The sequence below is a fragment of the Balaenoptera musculus genome, chromosome 7, assembly GCF_009873245.2.
Source record: "Balaenoptera musculus isolate JJ_BM4_2016_0621 chromosome 7, mBalMus1.pri.v3, whole genome shotgun sequence".
In the NCBI taxonomy this organism is placed as follows: domain Eukaryota; kingdom Metazoa; phylum Chordata; class Mammalia; order Artiodactyla; family Balaenopteridae; genus Balaenoptera; species Balaenoptera musculus.
In genome coordinates this window covers 19694187-19717358 of record NC_045791.1, presented here as the reverse complement: position 1 = coordinate 19717358, position 23172 = coordinate 19694187, and the positions used below count along the sequence as shown (strand labels likewise).

At 34.9% G+C, this 23172-nt stretch overlaps 1 protein-coding gene across 3 annotated transcripts in view; it reads left to right on the top strand.

Moving 5' to 3' along the window:
* The window catches only part of ZRANB3 (zinc finger RANBP2-type containing 3), a 265687-nt gene that overhangs the window by 131715 nt on the left and 110800 nt on the right, over positions 1-23172 (top strand). For all 3 annotated transcript variants that reach the window (XM_036858718.1, XM_036858719.1, XM_036858720.1), the window contains 3 exons: positions 14256-14434; positions 17028-17259; positions 22182-22267. In XM_036858718.1, coding sequence (XP_036714613.1) covers positions 14256-14434; positions 17028-17259; positions 22182-22267 — 497 coding nt within the window. The remainder of the gene's footprint in view (positions 1-14255; positions 14435-17027; positions 17260-22181; positions 22268-23172) is intronic.

The window sequence follows — 23172 nt, the reverse complement described above, 5'->3', positions numbered from 1 at the left end:
GTACGTAGATTCATTTAAGAAATTTGGAGCCATTATTAGTTCTAGTAGAAGACAAAGGAAGAGAAAGAACAGAGAAGTTATTCTACAATATATTTAGTTATATTGGGAAAACAAGGCACATCCCTATCCAATAAAAATGTCAGAAACCAAATATATTTCACTTTGCTATGTAATACTTCCCTGGGGTTCATGTGACATTGCATTGTAGGAGAAATTATCTGTAACTCTGTCTAATACAGAAACAATCTATACAAATTCCACTCTAGAGGGAAAAACTTTATAGTTTGGACCCAGGAAATTTTATCTTGATGTGGGTTGGTTGATTTTTAGCCCCCAAAATCATCTCTTTAAATATTCTCTAAACATTCAAAAATTAATTTTTAGGTATTTAATGTTTACAAACATTCCTGGTTTTCTCTTTCTTATTTCTTAATAGTCCTAGTGTTTCTTTATTGCCTAAGCCAATTTAAACAGCAATTTTTATTTTTGGTAGCATTCCATGTCTTTTTCTTAGAATGACAAATTGATTTTGCAGCCTTATTTGATTCACATTCTTGTTTCCTTTTCAGCAAATAATGCCTAATCTCAGGCTTTGATGATCATCCTTTACTTTTTAACCTTTGACAGCTATCTACCCAACTCAGTAGGGCTCTATTTTTAGTCAATAGTGACATTTTGGCAAGTGGTAGAAGATGTGGTTAGCATTTTGTTTTCTTCTTGCTTGTTTTCTTTTCATTTTACGTAACCATTTATTATTCTTCTTTTCTTTAAAAAAAAAAAATCTTACGAAGGCTTCCTTTTTACTTCCTTTGTATTATATGACCCATTTTAAATGGGTCTCAGCTCTGAATTTGAGTAGTGAATCTCTGACATTGCTTAATTTACATTTTCAAAAATTACTGGATTGAAATTTCAGTTTCTTTCTAATGGTTCTAAAGTGATTGCTATGCGTCAACACAAGAATTGACAGATTAATACAAGTACTTGTTCAACTGAAAGCATTCTAATAACCTCGTAAAATTTTTTTCTCTGAATCTTTTGGTTGATTTGCATTTGATTTCTTATTTTGAAAGCAAAAGTAATTTTCTTCTTGTCAGAAATAAGTGGTGACCTTATTTATTTACTTCACTTCCACCATGATTATATAACTGAAGAAAATATTATTTTAACATACTGTCTGAATTTCAACATGAGGTTCTTTATTCTTTATTCTGATGTTGTCTTCAAATTAATTATAGTGTTGCCACATAAAAAAGGATATAAAACACCATGCTGTAATTATTTACACTATCCAAGTAAAGAATTCGTTTTCTCTTTTATAAAATCTCTAGCCGAGTTGATCTCTGATCATTATTGGCAGTAATCAATTTGCCAAGTGCAAATGTTCACTGTCTTTCTTTTGTTTCCTAGTCCTTGTTTTCATATACTTTTGAAAGACTCCTTTGTTTACATTTGTGATCAGCATATTCATAGCATAATTATACAACATGGATAATTTTGTATTTTTCATACATTTTTCTTTCCTTAAATGCACTCTTTTTGATTTCTCTGTTCATTACAACTAGAAATTTTAGTGATGTAAGTTAATTATTCCTCCAGTTGTTAAACAGTTTTGTTTATAATGGCTTAAATATAGTGCTTTGCTTACCTGAAATAACAGATAATCAAATTAATACACAAATTAGATTCCTTTCCAGAGCCTTTATTAAACTTCTGAAATTAATCTTTTTCTATTACATTGTTAGTTTATCTAAATAGATTATGAAGTTAGAAGCCAAATTCTGTTTTTGTTACAGTTATTCTAAAAGCAATTATACTCCAATAAAGATATATATATTTTTAAGTTATTCTATATACTATATAGCGAAATAGAAAGCACTGTGATTATAATGCCTTAGAATTGGAGCTGAAAATCAGTTAAGGAACAAGGTTCTCCAGCAATTAATAAGAAGTTCAAGAATAAAATCCTGAAATGTTAAGTTTGGTTTTTCTCTTTTTTTTTTCTCCTGAGGAGAAAATGGCCAAAAATTAGGCAAAAGCACTCTGAGATATTTTTCTCCAAGGTTTAATCTTTAGAGTAGTTATTCTCAAAATGCAGCCTGAGAGCCATCACCATGAGAATTGCTTTAGGCGTCCTTATTTTTTTTTAATTAATTAATTTATTTATTTATGGCTGTGTTGGGTCTTCGTTTCTGTGCGAGGGCTTTCTCTAGCTGTGGCAAGCCGGGGCCACTCTTCATCGCGGTGCGCGGGCCTCTCACTATCGCAGCCTCTCTTGTTGTGGAGCACAGGCTCCAGACGTGCAGGCTCAGTAATTGTGGCTCACGGGCCCAGTTGCTCCGCGGCATGTGGGATCTTCCCAGACCAGGGCTCGAACCCGTGTTCCCTGCATTGGCAGGCAGATTCTCAACCACTGCGCCACCAGGGAAGCCCCCAGGGGTCCTTATTTTAAAAGTCCAGTTCTTTCAAGTCAGGATTTGTGGATTTGGTGCCTTAGAGTCTGAATTTTTGACTAATATCCAAATGATTCATAAGTATAATAGATTTTAAGAACCTAGAACATTACCAAAAGATTGGATCATGTTTTCTTTTTTTCCTTTTTTCTTTCTTTTTTTTCCCCTAAGCATCTGTAATTGTGCTCTTTGTGTTGTGTTGGGCTCTCATTTTCAAGAAATTGCCGAGGTGCTAATCCTATAATACATATGGAGAAAATGTAAAGAATCTTATTAGAGTTCGCTCACGTGATTTTAATATTACAAAACAGATTTTTTAAGATATGAAAAATATATGGAAAATCTACTTCTGAACTATCGAGCATTATCAATCTGTATTATTCTATCATGAACTTTTAAAAAAAATAAATTTATTTATTTTTGGCTGCATCGGGTCTTTGTTGCTGTGTGCAGGCTTTCTCTAGTTGCGGCGAGGGGGGGCTGCTCTTCATTGTGGTGCGCGAGCTTCTCATTGCAGTGGCTTCTCTTGTTGTGGAGCATGGCCTCTAGGTGCGTGGGTTTCAGTAGTTGTGGCACATGGGCTCTAGGGTGCAGGCTCAGTAGTTGTGACGCACGGGCTTAGTTGCTCCGTGGCATGTGGGATCCTCCCGGACCAGGCTTGAACCCGTGTCCCCTGCACTGGCAGACGGATTCTTAGCCACTGCACCAACAGGGAAGCCCCGTGATCTTTTATTAATTCAAATTGTACCTTAGGAGTAGTACAGTTTGAATGATAATACATATACATCTGAACATGTTACATCATAGTTACCTCATTTTTACTATCTTGTGACCATTTTAAGATTAAATATGAATGTAGAGGAGGAAAAATAATTTTCCCTCTACCCTTCTCAATTCTTGGTTGAGAATCCCTGTGATAAAATACAGATTAGCAAGAGAAAAACAAACAGGAGTTTATTAACATGTATACAGGGGAGATACCTGGGAAACATGAGTAAAATTCCTTAAATGGCCCAAGCCACCACCTTAAATACCATGTTCAGCTAAACACAAAGGAAATAAGGCAGGGGCCAGGGGTGGAGGAGGGGTTTTATAGGATGTTTCCAGGAAAAGCATGGTTAACAAGTGTAAGATTTGTTATGTGGATTTAAGTCAGTGCCTTCTTCATTGGTAAGAGTTTCTTATAATTTAAGAGTCATCCCTCTATTCCAGGTATGGGAGAGGGAGATGCCCTTAAAACAGAGATTTCTTTTATAAATTGTCCTTTTAAAAGGATAACTTCTACTTCAAAGCTTTTCCTGTGTGTGCTATTTCTCAAAAATATAGCACAGAGTAATCCTTATGCCAAAGAGGCATATTTTGGGGTGGCATATTCTGCTACCCTTCAGTGAACATCACAGAGGATTTTGAATATGGTATGAACAGATTGCTGCCCACATTACAGGTATAACTCAAAATTCTTCTAAAATATTATAGTCTGTGTTCATTGTTTTTCTTTCTGTGTTTTGCAGTTCAAAACATTGCGATTGTTCTTTCTTTTATTGAGTGAAATTGTTTTTCCCCAGGAAACATAAATTATTCCTTATACATTTTCCCACTTATTCCCTTGAAATGAGTAATATAATACATAGCCTCCACACTGTTACAGATTGAAAATCCAAACATATTAGGAAAAGTGACTTACTCTGAGTCTTGACCTTATCATCAGCAGAAATAGGATGAGACATCATGCAGCCCTAGGCTTCTACATTTTTTGCTTCTTCATTTTTCCTCAAGTGTGGGTTTGACCAATATTTCTTTTGGAAAAGTTCTTCTTTCATTCTACACTTAAATATGTGCATTTAATTCATATTGCTCCCTCTCCTCTTTCCTCTCCCTCCTCCACCCGCCCCACAAATGTCAGAGTACTTTAGTAGACTGACTTTGTTATAAGGTCACAGTTGATGACCAGATTTTGGCATAAACACTTAAATTTAATGCTCAGAAATTTGCTACTTCTTGAATAGCCTCTTGCATATTTTTAAAAGAACTTTTCTCTCTGTCCTTTACTGCCCCGCTCCAAGTAATATTTTTTCAGATGGGATATGTACACTGCACGGAAGACTTAATACGAGCTCAAAGTCAGCATTTTCCTTCCGGTCCTACCCCTGCAGGCCCTCCCTCCAGTGGTAACACTATCAGTAGTTCCTTCCATCCTCCCTCCTTCCCTTCTTTCTTCCTGCCCCCCCCCTTCTCTCTTTCTCCCCTCTTCCTTTCTCTCTCTCAATACTAACTGGATCATATTTACCACACTATTTTTCTTTTCCATATACTATTTTGCAGCCTATGACTTACCAGTCTTTCCATATCAGCATATAGATCTATTTCATTTTTTTAAATGATTAGATAATATCTCATTGTATGGAGATACCATAATTTCTCTAACTGGTCTCTTCTTTAATGATTCATCATACTCTGCAAGTATATCCCTGAATAAAGTCAAAGTATTGGACTTGCTGGATGGTAAAATCACTATTTATATCTACAATAGTGTAGAAGTGCAAATTTCTCCAAACTTTCTCCAACACTGTTATCAAATCTTTAGTTTTTATTCATCTTATTCTGTAGGTGAAAAAATGGGTTCTCGGGCTTCCCTGGTGGCGCAGTGGTTAAGAATCTGCCTGCCAATGCAAGGGACACGGGTTCGAGCCCTGGTCGGGGAAGATCCCACGTGCTGCGGAGCAGCTGGGCCCGTGAGCCACAATTACTGAGCCTGCGTGTCTGGAGCCTGTGCTCCGCAACAAGAGAGGCCGCGATAGTGAGAGGCCCGCGCGCCGTGATGAAGAGTGGCCCCCGCTTGGCGCAACTAGAGAAAGCCCTCGCACAGAAACGAAGACACAACACAGCCATAAATAAATAAATTTAAAAAAAAAAAAAAAATGGGTTCTCAAAGTTCTGATTTCTTCATCCCTAAGTATGAGTGACCTTGGGCATCTTTTGATGGTTGTTGAACATACTTTACATATGTGAGTGGGTTGTTCAGTTCTTTTCTCCATTTTTCTATTGGATTGTTTGTCCTTTTTTTTTTTTTCCCTTCTTGGTAGAAACTTTTCATAAATTGAGGAACTTGGCCTTTTGTCATTTGTATTACAATTCTGGTTTTTTTTTGGTTTCCACTTAGTTCTCTTTGTATTTTCCTTTATGCTTTTTGGATTTGATATAATGAATTTAAATGTCTACTTTGTTTTTATTTTTATTTCTACACATCTTTTTTCTATCACTTTTTTTTTTTTTTTTTTTTAAATATTTTATTTATTTATTTATTTATGGCTGTGTTGGGTCTTCATTTCTGTGTGAGGGCTTTCTCCAGTTGCGGCAAGTGGGGGCCGTTCTTCATCGCGGTGCGCGGGCCTCTCACTATCGCAGCCTCTCTTGTTGCGGAGCACAGGCTGCAGACGCGCAGGCTCAGTAGCTGTGGCTCACGGGCTTAGTCGCTCCGCGGCATGTGGGATCTTCCCAGACCAGGGCTCGAACCCGTGTCCCCTGCATTGGCAGGCAGATTCTCAACCACTGCGCCACCAGGGAAGCCCTTCTATCACTTTTATGTGTTACTTCTTAGTGTGTGTATATATATATTTTTTTGGGGGGGTGGGGTGGGGCATGCCATGCGGCATGTGGGATCCTAGTTCCTCCACCAGGGATCAAACCCGCGCTCCCTGCATTGGAAGGATGTAGTCTTAACCACTGGACCACCAGGGAAGACCCAGTATATATATATTTGATCTTTCTGGAAATTGTCTTCTAGTGAGGGGTGAGGCAAAGACCTACTTTTATTATTTTTCCAAGTGGTTAGTGTAGAGGAGTAAAAAGTTTTCCCTGACCCTCTTAGGGTCCCTGGCTGGGTGTGAAAATTAAACTGACAAAGACAGATAAACAGGAGTAAAGCATACAAATTATATTGAATTTTTTCATGTACATGAGAGCCATCACAAGAGAATGAAGACTCAAAGAAATGACCAGAGCAGGAAGTTTTTATACCTTTTAGACAATCAAACAATAAATCTGTGAAGAATTGACAAGGCAAAGGGGTTTGGGCTAGGAGTAGTAAATGATGAAAATGTAACTAGGAAGATAAGGGTTAGTTTAACAAGGTTTGTTTGTAGATTCCTCTGGTGCCTTCCTGGACTGATAAGAGTCTGTCTCCAGGAAAAGGAGAATTTATTTCCTGCCTTTAGGTGGAAAGGAGGGAGTTGTTTTCTGCATTTACTACTTCTTAATTGCCTTCAGCTCAAAATAATTTTTATGTCAGAGAGGCATATTTTGGGGCAACATATTCTGGTTTCCTTTATGAATTAATTTTCCTAACATCATTAGTTGAATAAACCATTTTTTTTCCCCAAAATGCCACCTTTATCACATGCTCAATTCCCATTTTTGTCTTGCTTCTACATTCTCCTCTGTTTCATTGCTCTGTTTTGAATATTCCTTCGAAGGACCAGACTTTTTTCATAATAATTTGGAAGTAGCCACTTACCAAATTCTTTAGGTGATACTTAGGTATTACTACCAATAGTAGTAATCATTCTTCTATTAATTCCTTTGGTTTCTATGTATGTGGTCACATTATTTGCAACTAATATACTTTTTTGCCCATCTGTTCTAATGTTTATTATTTGTCATTTCTTTCTCCTGTTTCTGATATTAGTGGGAATGTTTTTTCTCCATTAAACATGGTACAGCCTTTTTGGTTGAGATATATACTTTATTCTAATGTGAAGAGATTTTCCTTTTAGTAATAGTTAATAATAAAGAGTTTTATCAAGAATTAAAGTCAAATTTTTTAGTTGCCTTTTCAGCATCTAAGGATTATCATATGACATTTTCCCTTTGATCTATTAACGTTGTGAATTATAGTGACAGACTTTCTTACACTGAAAAGTTTTTTTATTCCTGTACTTGAACTCCTCTTGGTCATTTATTTATTTATTCTATTCTATTTATTTATTTATTAAAGGTCTACTGAATTCTATATTTATTTATTTATTCTATTAAAGGTCTACTGAATTCTATATTCTTAGTCTCCTTAAAGTGTTTTCTCAATAATCACATGTGAAATTGATCTTTGATTATCGTTTGTGCTGCCTTCCATGTTTTAGTACCCATGTTTTGCTGACTTTTTAAAATAATTTAAAGAGAATTTAGAAGTTTTTCTCCTTTTAGTACTGTCTGGAATAGTTTAGAAGCATTTCTTCTTGGCCACTCCTTTTAAAATATAGGACAGCCCTCTTGTCCTTCCTCTCAGCACAACTGATAATAGGTTGTAGAGCAGTAACTTTTCTTTTTCCAGTTTTTGATTTGAAAGTTATTTCATCTTTACAGAAGAGTTGTGGGAATATGAATAGTACAAAGAACATCCCTATACCCTTCACTCAGATTTATCTGTTGATAATACTTTACCCCATTTGTAAAGCTGTGACTTTTAATAAAACTTTCCTAGAGACTTGGTTAGAATAAAACTACAACATTAAGGGTGTAGCAGTTAACTGCTAATACTAGAAATAGTATTCTTAAAGCACATTTGCTCAGATCCAGCCTCTCTGTCCATTGCAGAGGCTTCTCACTGCTTCACTTTTTGCTATCCCTCTCATGGGCCTCATGAGCCGTGCTTTGGAGTACAGGCCTACTCGAGTTCACTCAAGTGGTTCAGCCTCAACTCAGTGTCTTTGTCTTTAGAGAGAGAAGATTTTTGCCCTGTCCTGCTGCCCTCTAAGGCCCACTTCCTTTCCAGCCTCACATGATCCTAGCGTATTTCCTTCGGGGGAAATCTTGCTTCAATCCATGAGGAAGAGCCAGACCATCAGGGAAGTGTGACAGCAAAGCGTAGCCTCTTCATTCTTGAGTAAAGAGAAGATCGGGCCTGTATGTCTATTTCCTGCTCCTATCCCCTGTGAGACAAGAGCACATGAATGAACACACACACACACACACACTCCCTCACTCTCCCCTTTAAGAATAAACAGTAATTTTCAGATATACCATCTAAACCTCTATATAGGAAAGAAAATTAAAAACATTTAAATATTTCTGCTAAAACATACACTTCCTTAACAATAATAAATAATAGAACATAGGATTTCAGTCTAACATTTTTCTATGTGGGTTTCTTTACTTAATTTAGTTCCTCATTAAGATTTAAAACCTACATACCTTAAAAGTCCTCCAAAGGGGTATCTTCTAGAACAAATAGGCCACCTATTCTAAAGACAGTCCACAAGCTGCTTATAACTGTAAAATTGGCGAAATTTTCTAGTTTCAAAAAATTTTCAATCAGCAGGCATCTTTTGTATACAATTGCTGTATAAAAGCCATCACCATACAAAAAATTGAAACTGAAATTCAGGGTGTCAGTTAGGATCATTGTTATTTAGTTGCTCTTAATAATTTTATGGAAAAAGACATTTAGAAAACCAAAAATTGTTCTCCTCAGTAAAATAGTGATTCATTATTTTGAAAATATTGAAAAAATGTTCTCTTGAAGTTAATGTATTCTTTTTAATTCTTCCTATGTAGTTACCTAAACAGTTGTATTATTACTGAGTCAAGGCTTTTGTTCCAAATAGGTGATTTAGGCTTAATCATTATGAAACACTGGATGGTCCCACTTTAACAAATTCTGTGGTAGTTAGAGCTCAGAGCTTTGAACCACCTATACGTACATAATTAAAAAGTTTATTTCTAGGGTAAAAGTAGTTTCAGCCAATTATTTTCCTATTGATAAATGTTATCTAGAACTCAGCTATTCTATGCTATGTATAATTTCTTTCCTTAATGGGAACATGAGATTACACTAATATACTTTTATTTTTTAATTTGGAATCATGTTTTGTTTGAGTTTGTCCTATCAAACTTTATCTTCTACTGATGGTGCCCAAAAAAGGAACAATCAACAGCAAATATTTAAAAAATAAATACCTAAGAACATTAGCAACTGATTATCTTTCTAATTTGTAGAAATCACTATTAGTCATTTAACTACATGATCTTTTAACAAAGAGGTGATGAATAAAAGATTTGGGGTTGTTACCATGAAAAATAACTAGATAAAAACTGATTGGAATTTAATTTTTTAGGTGAATTCTCCAACCAGGGTAGGGTATTATCTTCAGATAATTCAGATACCTGAATCAGGTATGCAGATTCAGAAATTCATTCTTTTCAGTGATTCCAGGTTAATCAGATTCTGAGATTTTTTCATTCAAGCTAACAAAACTCAAGGAAAACTTTTCATTTAGCTCATAATGCCTGCTTATTGATGTATACTGAGGAATGGCTTTCCTTGGCTGTTGTCACCCTAAAGAGGCAGAATGGACTCTTTCACCCAAAATTTGGTTCAGATGTCCAGCATGATGATGCCACAGAGATGTCAATAGGATGTGAAAAAGTTTATTTACTCACATACTGCTTTCCAGGGAGAGCAGGGTAGGCTCCTAAGCAGGTATGAAAATGGCTTGAGAAAACAAGGAAAGGAGACTGGCTTGGTTTTTTTTACTGGGTTTAGTGCTGCTGTGAACATCGCCATGCATGTATAGTTTTGAATTAGAGTTTTCTCCAGTTATATGCCGTGGAGTGAGATTGCTGCGTCACATGGTAACTCTATTTTTAGTTTTTAAAGGAGCCTCCATACTGTTTTCCATAGTGGCTGCACTAATTTATATTCCCACCAGCAGTGTAGGAGGGTTCTTTTTTCTCTACACCCTCTCTAGCATTTACTATTTGTAGACTTTTTGATGATGGCCTTTCTGACTAGTGTGAGGTGATATCTCATTGTAATTTTGATTTGCGTTTTTCCAATAATTAGTGATGTTGAGCATCTTTTCATGTGTCTGTTGGCCATCTGTTTGTCTTCTTTGGAGAAATGTCTAATTAGATCTTCCACCCATTTTTTGATTTGGTTGTTTGTTTTTTTGATATTGAGCTGTATGAGCTATTTGTATATTTTGGAAATTAATCCCTTGTCGGTCACATCATTTGCAAATATTTTCTCCCATTCTGTGGGTTGTCTTTTCGTTTCGTTTATGGTTTCCTTTGCTGTGCAAAAACTTTTAAGTTTAATCAGGTCACGTTTATTTATTTTTGCTTTTGTTTCCATTACTCTAGGAGACAGATCCAAAAAAATACTACTGCAGTTTATGTCAAAGAGTGTCCTGCCTGTGTTTTCCTCTGATAAGAGTTTTATAGTATCTGGAAAGACCGACATCCTTGATCTCAGTAGCAGACAGTATTAGGAAATTTTGGAAACTGGTTCATCAGTGGGTGCCTGGCAGGCTAACACAGAACACTGTTAGTCACACTAAGTGAAGTGCACCAAAGTCCAGGTAGGCAGGTGATTGGCACTAAGTAAATTTAGCAACAAGCAAAAGGTAAGGACCTGGTGATAGAATATGAGTCCCAGAGAAAGAATCCTATTTCCCAGGATATTAGGGAAGCAAAACAGACCCCTATGTCTAGAGAAATTGAAATTAGGAAAATGAGTGATGAAACCATGGAAGGAAGCAAAACCAGGGACTCACAACTAGGGCGCAGGTTTGTGGTATGGTCCACACACACAGAATAAGGCCGTGGCTCAGTTCCTGGAACTGTGCTCATGGTCAGAGTTGTTGCAGGAAAGAAGCAGCACTAATGATCTCAAGCCAGGTGATGATCTGTAATTCTTAAATTTCTACTGCCTTGGAACTAACTTGGTCCCAGAATTTTGTTTAAGTGGTTTCAGCTCTGAGGATTGACAGGTTTTGAGGACAAGGAAACATATCAGTCATTATACTCTATATTGGTGCATAATTACTCTTTGGTTCAGATTTACAAAACTAAGTTATGTGAAAGCTCGTTCTTTTCTCTTAGGGCTAAGATTTACCACTAGGTGAATCTTAAATTTGACTCTGTAGGCCTAAAGGTTGGGTTGTGTGCTACTTCTTGGAAAGAGGTATAGAATATTAAGGTGTTAAATTATTTAATTTTATAATAAAATATGTAGGGTGCTTTGTGTATGTGTGTGTGTGCATGTGTGTGTCAGTTCCTAAGTTACCTTAACCCGTTACCAAGCCCTGCCTAACTTATCCTCAATTTTATTCTTAAAATACTAGGTAGAAAAAATGTTTTATCTTCACCTGCATCTTGTTTCAACGCTGAAAGCTTTTAGACTTTGTTTTGACTCTGTACTTGAATGTTATGCCTCAAAACTTTGAAATGGTAACTAAAAATATAATTGCTCTTGGACTAAAAACTTTTCAGTTACCTTCCTCCCTTTTGTGAAAAATCGTAAACAACTTTCCTGTGCCTTGGTCTTGCCTGTCCCAGAGAATTTAAAGTCCTTGATTTTTATTTAGTCATCCATTCACTCATACCTTCAAATAATGTCTGAGCACTTACTATATGCCAGGTCAGAAACAGAATCACTTCCTGCATTCCATTTACCATGCTTCCATAATGGAAGCTTGCTAAAAGTCCACAACTTTATTTTTCTCTTTTCTTCTTTCATTTCACTCAGCATTTAAAACTTATTTTAAATTGTTTTATGTTTCTGTCTTTTTTCTCCTTGAATAGTCTGGTAAGCAGGGTCTATGTCTTTTAGTCTTTCTCATGGTTCATAATAGTAACTACTTTTTTTGAAAGTCAGGATTATTGAGGTATAATTCACCCTTTTAGGTAAATTCACTTTTTTTTTAATTGAAGTATGGTTGATTTACAATGTTGTGTTAGTTTCATGCACACAGCAAAGTGATTCAGTTGTACATATACCTATGTATATGTATATATCCATTCTTTTTCAGATTCTTTTCCATTATAGGTTATTATAAAATATTGAATATAGTTCCCTGTGCTATACAATAGGTCCTTGTTGTTTATCTGTTTTATATATAGTAGTGTGTATCTGCTACTCGAAAACTCCTAATTTATCCCTCCCTCCTAAATTCACCTTTCTTAGTGTACAATTCCATGAGTTCTGCCCAGTGCAGGCATGTAACTGCCACCACAAGATACAGAACGGTTCAGTCAGTCCCCAAATCTTCTCGCATGCTGCTGTCCTCCTCCCACCCCAGAGCCCCTGGTGTGCTTTCTGTACCTGTTGTTTCGTCTTTTCCAGAATGACATAAAAATGGAATCATGTAGTACCTAGTTTTGGGGTCTGACTTCTTTCACTTAGCAAAATGCATTTGAGATTTTTTTTTTTATTAGAGTATAGTTGCTTTACAATATTGTGTTAGTTTATACTGTACAGCCAAGTGAATCAGCTATACGTATATATATATCCCCTCTTTTTTGGATTTCCTTCTCATTTAGGTCACCACAGAGCATTGAGTAGAGTTCCCTGTGTTATACAGTAGGTTCTCATTAGTTATCTATTGTATTTTATTTTTTAAAAGGAACAAACACTATTTATTTATTTATTTAATAAATTTATTTTATTTTATTTATTTTTGGCTGTGTTGGGTCTTCATTGCTGCACGCAGGCTTTCTCTAGCTGCAGCAAGCGGGGGTTACTCTTTGTGGTGGAGCGTGGGCTTCTCATTGCAGTGGCTTCTCTTTGTTGCAGAGCACGGGCTCTAGGTGTGCTGGCTTCAGTAGTTGTGGCACGTGGGCTCAGTAGTTGTGGCTTACGAGCTCTAGAGCGCAGGCTCAGTAGTGGCACACGGGCTTAGTTGCACCATGGCATGTGGGATCTTTCCGGACCAAGTATCGAACCCGTGTCCCCTGCATTGGCAGGCAGATTCTTAACCACTGTGCCACCAGGGAAGTTCTCTATTTTATACATAGTATCAGTAGTGCATGTATGTTAATCCCAATCTCCCAATTCATCCCACCCCCCCGCCTTCCCCCTTGGTATCCATACGTTTGTTCTCTACGTCTGTGTCTCTATTTCTGCTTTGTAAATAAGATTGTCTATATCAGTTTTATTCCTTTTTTATTGCTAAATGGTATTGCACTGTATAGATTTACCACAATTTTTATTCATGCACCAGTTGAAGCACGTCTGGGTTGTCTCCAGTTTCTGGCTATTATGAACAAAACCACTATAGACATTCATTTAGTAACCAGTTTTTAAATGGGGACAGCTTAGAGATCGGGCAGTGTGATATAACTGTGAAAACAATCGAGACAGCAGTGATGTGGGCTTTCATACTACTTTTTCATCCAGTTAACTGTGAACTTCAACAAATAATTTAACCTCTCTGTACTTACTTCTGTTGTAAAATGTGCATGATTTAGGACTTATTCTAACTTTAAAGTTACATGATATTGTGCTGTATAGGTAAAGTATTTACTCTTGTGTTCTCCAAGAGGAGAATTATACATGGTCACATACATCTTTGTAAAATTAAGTTGTATGAAATCAGTATAACTAATTTTTTTGATATTTGAAATTGAAGTATAGTTGACTTACAATGTTGTGTTAATTTCTGCTATATAGCAAAGTGATTCAGTTACATATATATATATTCTTTTTATATTTTCTTCCATTACAGTTTATTATAGGATATTGAATATAGTTCCCTGTGCTATACAGTAGAACCTTGTTGTTTGAAACCAGTGTAACTAATATTTTAAATTAGTGGTCCTTTTGTCTCTAAGTTCAATCACAAATGACTTGAAAATAATATAATTTTCTTAATAAATTTTAAATGTCATGATAATCTTGAGCTCTTTATTAACTATGTAATCCAGATGATTTTACATTGGAAAATTATTTTGATAATACTTTTAAATAAAATATTTGATAAACATTTTCTTTCAAAATATTTTATCATTTATTTATTTTTAATTTAGATGGGTCTAGGAAAGACAATTCAGGCAATTGGCATCGCTTACTTCTATAAGGAGGAATGGCCTCTTTTAATAGTGGTCCCTTCATCTCTGAGGTACCCTTGGACAGAAGAAATAGAGAAATGGATCCCAGAGCTGGGTCCAGAAGAAATCAATGTTATCCAGAATAAAACTGATGTTGGGTAAGAACAACTTTTTAATCTTTAAGAAAAGAAAAGCACTCCTGTGTGTATTTAGCATATAGCCATGTTTGGACTGAGATTGTCACAGTATTTAGAATGAAGAGAGTAATATGGCGAATTTTATTTTACACTTTAAAATATGAATTATTTATGTAAAACCCAACTGTGTATTTGATGTCATAAGCTCCTTTATGGTATATTTTTAAAGTAAATGTAAAGTATACATGCTTTTAAAATATATGAATATACCTATGCTGTATATACCTTAAATTTACTTTAAGCAGACTATTTTAGGGTTGAAAAACAAATTTTACAACTTTTCAAGGATTAACTTGAAGATTTTGAGCTTTTATTATCAGCAACTATGGCTGGTTTTGCTTTCTAAGTTGTTAGTATGCAAGTTTTATGTATAACTGAAAATTAATGTTAGGCAATTTTACTTTTTTATTATTTTAATTTTATAATTTTAATATTTTCTGTATTGAAAATATTTGTTTTATGATTATTTGAAGTCCTTACTCTAAAAATCGATCATAGTATAGCTACTATATTTTTCTCCTTTTGTTTTCTAGCCATTGGAAAAAACCAATCAATTTGAATAAACCAATCAATTTGAATATTAATAATTTATTACACTGAGTTTCTGGGTGAATCATGCAAATTATCATGTTCTCAGAAGTTCAAAATTACCAATTTCTCATCCACAAATAAAAAGCGATGTATCTACTAGAAATAAATGTTAATACTTAGATTTTTTTGCGCGTGTGTGGTAGTATTCTACTATATTGTATTCTCTAAGATTGTTAACATAAAGAGTGTTTGTAGAAATAAAGGTGGCCTTTGTGAATGTGGAAGGAGGACCCAGATAAAATAGATGGAAGCCTTTTTCTCTTTCAACCTTGGAACTCTAATTCAATGAAATATGTCTTCCTGGGCCGAAGAAAATTTAGACACTATTTGCATGGTCAAAATAAAATGTATGCAATAATTATAAATTTTCTCTCTTACAATAAAACTGCATAAAATTTAAGACAAGAATTTAGAGAATGTAGAATTTATTAAGGCCTTTATAGTCATTTTCTGTAGGCTATCCCTTTTTAAAAGTTAAATTTAAGTATTTTAAAAATATTTCTCCTCTATCATTTTTAATAGCATTTAGGTCTTCTAATTTTTATTGTTATTTTGGAAATATACTCCTGCGATTAAAGAGTGGCTAGTATTTTTATTTGAATAATAGTTGGGATATGTTTGATAGTACTACAACCCCACAGTGTAACTTTTCTGCAGGACGTTAGCTAAGGGCAGGAAAACTTACCCAATGTCTTCCAGGTGCTTAAAGAAAACAGCTTTAGGTATATAGCAACATGTGGCAACATGTATTTACTGCAAATACATGTACCTCCTTTTGTCATGCCAGTTATGCCTAGTGGACTGTCCACTAGTCAAGACGTGGCAGGGTAGCAGCTACAGTGACCTTTGAAGCCCTTGTCTTCTGTATATTGCTCTTAGTATATCTAAGTTAGTGATATTAACCCTAAACTTTTCTTCTGCAGCTTTTTCTGGTATTTGAGTACAGTAGTAAATTCTTAAGACTCTATATTAAGTAGATTTATCCAGGAATTAAATGCAGTTGTCCTTAAGAAAAAAAAATGCATGTTAGTACTGGCTCTTCAGGAGATCTGACTTTTCTGTTAGAGAGTAGAGAACTGCAGAAGACTGACACTGTCATGTGTTTTCCACTGGTGACATAGAAAACACAAAAGTGATATGTTTTATTGTTAATGCATTTATTTGTCTAATTATTTCATTCTACAAACTCATTGGGAGCGTAGCACTGTACATACAAAGATGAAGAAGACACATTTCCTGTCCTCAGCTCATCTTATGATATAATAAGGGAAATAAATATATAAATGAATAATTTCATTACAGTTTGATAAAGAATATTATAGATACATGAATTATAGAGATAGTCCAAAAGATCAGAGATAACTTTAGCCCAATGTGTCTCTGTGTGAGGTGGTACCCTCCTCCTCTTTTCCCCACACTCTATCACCCCAGGGCCAGGGCCTCACTTGTTATCAAAGTGATAAGGACTCTACTGGCCTTTAATGGGAGGGTTCAAGAATGTGAAATGCCCTGAAGTGTTCTGGACAGACCTGTAATACTAAGTATCATCTTGCTCGAAATCACAATAGCACCTCAGCTGAAAAACACTGCTATCCTGTTTGTGGGAAGGCTTCATTGAATAGTTAACTAATCTTTGAGTATCTACTTTTTTTTATGCATGGAAGCAAATATTCTCAGAAAGTAATGTACTTATCCTAGTAAAATGTGGCTACCTGGATGTCAAAATATTCCAAAGACCATTTAACCAAAAATTTGGTTTTGTTAACCAAATTTTAAATTTGGATTCTGATTTGTCATATTTGAAGATGGTAAAATCTTAAGAGATACTGGGTTTCAGTGGTAGTACCATCTCTTCTGATGTTTCCTCTTATTTCTCCCCTGTATTTCTTCCCAAAGAAATGTATTTTTTTATGATAAATTGGTTACTAAAATATTTTTAAAGTACATGGATTTTCTTTTCTAGGAGAATATCGACCAGCAAAGTGACAGTTCTGGGTTATGGTCTTTTAACCACAGATGCGGAGACTTTGATAGATGCACTGGATAATCAGAACTTCAAAGTAGTTATTGTAGATGAATCACACTACATGAAGTCCAGAAATGCAACTCGCAGCAGGATTTTATTGCCAGTAGTACAGAAAGCCAAACGAGCCATTCTTCTTACAGGAACTCCAGCACTGGGAAGACCTGAAGAGGTATTAAAATCCTTATACTTTGGGCTTTCAAAAAAGAATTGAATCAATCACTGTTTTTTACAGTTCTTAATTTTAAATTAGATGCCTCAAATGCCATAAGAGCACATTGGGAAATTCTAGATATCTATTTATAGTTAAATATATCCTTTACCATGACTGTTTTTATCTGTTTACATGTGAACCATAGCTGTGCTTGTAGGTATATATAAAAAATAGTTTTTACCTTTATTATAAGATTTTCATATTTAGTACACATTTGTAATATTCTTCACACTTGTGTTCTTATGGTTCTTCTATGGTCTCAATTTTCATTTATCTAGTCTATTTTACATTATAAGCTCCTTATGACTGGTGTTGAATCTACTTTGTATCTTTTATACTGTGTTACATAATTTCTCTCTGTTCCTCTTTTGCTTCAAAATCCACATTTTGGAAGGTAGACGAAAATAGAACTTATATGAAGACCAGATAGGGTATCCACTTTGAATGGAGGGATAAGGCATTTGTTTGATTCCCTATTTAGCTTTTACAACTCTAAGAGGCAGATGGGGTATGGAAGGCTGAGAGGAAGAAATGAAGGGTGAAACACTCTAAGGGTCAGTGTAGCCTAGGGAAGCACTGTCTATTAAGGTACACTTAGTCATAGGAAAAAAAATATGAGCCTATTGTCTGGTAGGGTTGTTGTAAGAAATAAAGAAAATATTGCTTCGAAAGTACCTTGTCCTGTGCCATAGTAAGCACTCAACTAAGGGTGTCCATTGTTATTTTTGATTCTTAAGCCAAGCCTGAGAAACAGCTATTGCATCGCATCTCTACTAGTATTACGAAGGCTCTGCTTTTGTTCTCCACCCTGGGAGTCTTCTGAAATACACATAACAGTACATAGACTGTGATGGTAAAATTCTCAATTTTACCTTTTATATTTTTGCTCTGGATACTCACTGGAAGTGGGAGAGTGGACCCCAAGTAATTTACTTACGTTCCAAAATTATGTCACTGAATAATGGGGTTTATTATGTCTTAATAAAAAATACATAAAATGTATCAATTAAGAAGGAGAATATATAAAAGATATATATTTTTTAAATGATAGTAGTAAGATGAATACTCACTTACTGATTACCTACCGTAAGAAAGAGAGCACTGACAATACAGTAGTGGCACTTGTGCCCCGTGTGATTACATGCCAGTACCTTCACTCCTCACCCAGGATAGCCACTGTTCAAAGCAAGGGTAATTCCTGGTTTTGTGGATCACGATGGTTATACAAATTGGGGATGTTTGGGACTCTTTAAGAAAAAACTATAAAATTACAAGTTCTAAATTAGGAGTTCTGAAACTGGTATGAGTCCCCCAACTTTGTTTTTCTTTTTCAAGATGATTTTGGATATTCTGGGTCCCTTGAATTTCCGTATGATTTTTTTTTGTAGAACTTGGCATTTTTTGCAGAGAATCCAGCTTAGATTTTCATAGGTATTGTGTTGAACCTGCAGATCACTTTGGAGTGTATTGCCATGTTAACATAACAGTATTAAGTCTTCAAATCCATGAACATGAGATATCTTTCAATTTATTTAGGATTTAATTGTTTTCCAACAGTGCTTTGTAGTTTTAACAGGATAAGTCCTATGCTTCTTTTGTTAAATATTTTATTCTTTTTGATACTGTTGTCAATAGAATTGTTTTCTTAATTTCATTTGTAGAATGTTCATTGCAAGTGTAGAAATACAATTGATTTTTATGTATTGATCATGTATCCTGAAACCTTGCTGAACTCATTTATTTCTAATAGTTTTTAGTGGACTCCTTAGGATTTTCTGTAGACAGGATCATACATACGTTGCTTAATTGCCCTGGCTAGAACTTCCAGTACAATTCTGAATGGAAATGGCAAGTATGGGCATCTTTATTTTGTTCCTAATCTTAGGAGGAAAGCCCTCAGTCTTTCACCTTTAAGTATTACCTGTGGTTTTTTGTAAATTTCCTTTATCAGTTAAGTTCCTTTCTACCTCTTGTTTATTGAGTGTTTAATCATGAAAGGATATTGAGTTTGTCAAATGCTTTTTCTGCATTTATTGAGGTACTCATATTTTTTTTTGTCCTTTATTCTTTTGATAGGGTGTATTACAATCATTGATTTTCAGATGTTAAACCAACCTTGCATTCTAAGATAAATCTCACTTGGTCATGATATATAATCCTTTCATATGTTGCTAGATTCAGTCTGCTAATATTTTGTTGATGATTATTGTGTATATTCATAAGAGATATTGATTTGTAGTTTTTTAAAATTATATCTTGGTCCAGTTTTGTTATTAAGGTACTACTGGCCTCAAAGAATGAGATGGAAAGTGTTCCTTCATCTTTTATTTTTTAGAAGAGTTTGCAAAACATTGGTATTACTTCTTTTTTAAATATTTGGTGAATTCGATGGTGAAGCTATATGGGCCTGAACTTTTCTTTGTGAGTCGATTTAGGTTAACAACTCATTCTCTTCATTGAATAATGTCCATTCAGATTGTTTCTTTTTGAGTCAGTTTTGGTACTTTGTGTCTTTTTAGGAATTTGTTCATTTCATCTAAGTTATCTAATATATTGGCATACTGTTGTTCTTAGAATTCCCTTATAATTTTTTGTATTTCTGTGAGGTTGATAGTGATGTCCCCTCTTTCATTCCTGATTTTAGTAATTTGAGCCATCTCTCTTTTTTTCTCGGTCGTTGGAGCTAAAGCTTTGTCAATTTTGTTGATCTCTCCAAGAACCAACTTGTGGTCTCATTGATTTATTTCTCTGTTGTTTTCCATTCTCTATTTTGTTCATTTCCATTCTAATCTTTGTTATGTTATTTCTTCTGTTTGTTTTGGGTATAGTTTGCTCTTCTTTCCAGTGTCTTAAGGTTAAAAATTAGATTATTAATTTGAGAGCATTCTTCTTTTTTAATACAGACATATACAGCTATAAATTTTCCTCTAAGCACTGCTTTCATCGCATCTCATTTTTGGTATGTTATCTCCTCAGTTTCATTTATTGCAAAGTCTTATCTAATTTCTAAATAATTTCCCTTGTGATTTCTTTTTTGAACAATTTGTTATTTAGGAGTATGTTGTCATATAAAAAGGATGTAAAGCAACAAAGCCACTTTGGAAAACACTTTGACAGTTCCTTAATAAATTAAAAATCAAATTACTATAGTACCTAGCAATTCCATTCCTAGGTATATACCCAAGAGAATTGAATATACAGCTGTTCATAGTAGCATTATTCATGATATCCCAAAAGTGGAAAAAAGCCGTTGTCCATAACTGCTGAATGGATAAACAAAATGCAGCCATAAAAGGAGTAAAGTACTAATATACTCTACAACATGGGTGAACCTTGAAGACATTATGCTAAGTGAAAGCCAGACACAGAGGCTACATATTTTTTGGTTCTATTTCTATGAAATCTCCAAAATAGGGAAATTCTTGGGGATGGAAATATATTAGTGGTTGCCAAGACTGGAAGAGAGGGGGAATGGGAAATGGCTAGTAATGGGTATAGATTTTATTTTTGGAGTGATAAAAATGTTCCAGAATTGGATAGTGGTGATCGAGGTACTTATTTTTTTTTAATATTTATTTGTTTATTTGTTTATTTATATCTGCGTTGGGTCTTCATTGCTGTGCACAGGCTTTCTCTAGTTGCGGCAAATGGGGGCTACTCTTCGTTGCGGTGCACGGACTTCTCATTGTGGTAGCTTCTCTTGTTGCGGAGCACAGGCTCTAGGCACGTGGGCTTCAGTAGTTGTGGCACGTGGGCTCAGTAGTTGTGACTCGCAGGCTCTAGAGTGCAGACTCAGTAGCTGTGGCGCACGGACCTAGTTGCTCCGCGGCACGTAGGATCCTCCCGGACCACGGCTTGAACCCGTGTCCCCTGCATTGGCAGGCAGACTCCTAACCACTGCGCCAGCAGGGAAGTCTCTGGGGCACATATTGAACATATTAAAAGCCACTGAATTTACACTTTAAAAGTGTGAACAGTAAAAGTGGTGTATGAATTTATATCTCAATAAAGCTGTTGTTTTTAAAAAACATATTAACAGTGAGACACTACTATGTGCATTCTATTAAAGTTATAAAGATGAAAAGATTTTATGATACTATTGATGGGAGTATAAATTGGGACCATCTTTTTACAGTGCAGCATAGTAACATCTATCATTTTAAAAAACATATACCTTAAACCCACCTGTTTCATTTCTAAAAATGTACCCTATAAACCCATCTAATATACATGCAGATGGGAGATGGGAGGATGGATGGATGGATGGATAGAGAGATGATTGATAGATGTAGATGTAGATACATATAGATACACCTACATATATTTACATATTTGCACTCATACACACAGACTTACACCAAGTTATTAATTTTTATAACTGCATAAAAGCTAGAAACAGCCTATATGTCCATTATCAGAAGACCTTTAAAATATTTTCCAGTATGTCTACATAATAAAGAGTTGCTATGCAGCCTTTAAGCAGTATTTATTATTATTATTATTGTTATACATTGCTTATATAATTTTTAAAACTAAGTAAAATTAGGTATATATGTACTTTAATGATGTCTAAGACATGTTTTGGGGGACAGAATTTGAGTTGTGTATGTTATATGATCCTCTTCATGTGAATAGAAGAGAATATACAAATACGCATATATAGACATACAAAATATAGAAATGTATATTGAAGAAAAGGATAGGAGTTATTCCTGAAAATAGGATAGCATGGATGGGTGGATGGAGGGGAGGGAGGAGGCTTGATGAAAAAGAGATAGATTTTCTTTTCTACTTTTTACTATTTCATTAACTGGATTTATCGTAGTAACTAATTTACATGAAAATATTACAACATATTGAGAACACTTGTATTGTTACAGCTTTTTATGCAGATTGAAGCTCTCTTTCCACAAAAATTTGGAACATGGACTGACTATGCCAAAAGATACTGTAATGCACATGTCAGGTAAGACAAACTATTTTCTGTAAGTTTTAATCCTCACATATTTACCATGAACATTAAGCTCTGTTAGTTATTCTTTGTTCCAGTGTTTTTCAAGCTTGTGGTAGTTATGGAATAATTTGAAGTAAAATCTTGGGTGGATGACCCATATATAAAATAAGTAAAAGGAGTAGATAATGGCAGTTTGTCTTTCTTTATTTTTTACCTTTCAGGTATTTCATTTTTAAAATTATTTATTTTTATTGACTAGATGGATGTGCCCATTGCACAAAAATGAAAAGTAAGTGCCCATTCCACCTGTGTCTCTCAGTTAAACATTCTCTTCTGGAGAAGGAGTACCCTTCTGGAGATACTTTATGCATGAAAAAGCACATGTGGTTATGTGTGTATAATGTTATTTCATTTTATTTCTACATATATAGTATTGTAATGTACACACTGTTCTGCAGTTTGCTGTCTTCACCTACTATGTATTGGAGATCCTTGCATATCAGTTACTAGAAGAGCTTTGACCTTCTTTTTAAATGCTGCATGTATTCTGTTCAGATGCCCTATAATTGATTTATGCAGTGTACTATTAATAGACATTTCTTTGTCATATATAGCTGTTACATACAGTGCAGCAGTGAATATCCTTGCACGTGTTGAGAGGTAGTATATTATAGTGTCAAAGAGCATGTAAAACTAGAGCTAGACCACCTGTGTTTTATTTTCATATTTAGTGCCTACCAGATGTTTCATTTTAGGAAAATAAGTTTACCTCTCTATCCCTTAATTTCTTCAGCTCTAAAAACAGAATAATTATTCCTTCCTCAGAGTTATTATGAGACTTAAATTAGCTTATACTTATAAAGGCTTGAACAGTGACTGGCACATAGTGAGCTCTCAATAATTTTTAGGTATTTTAA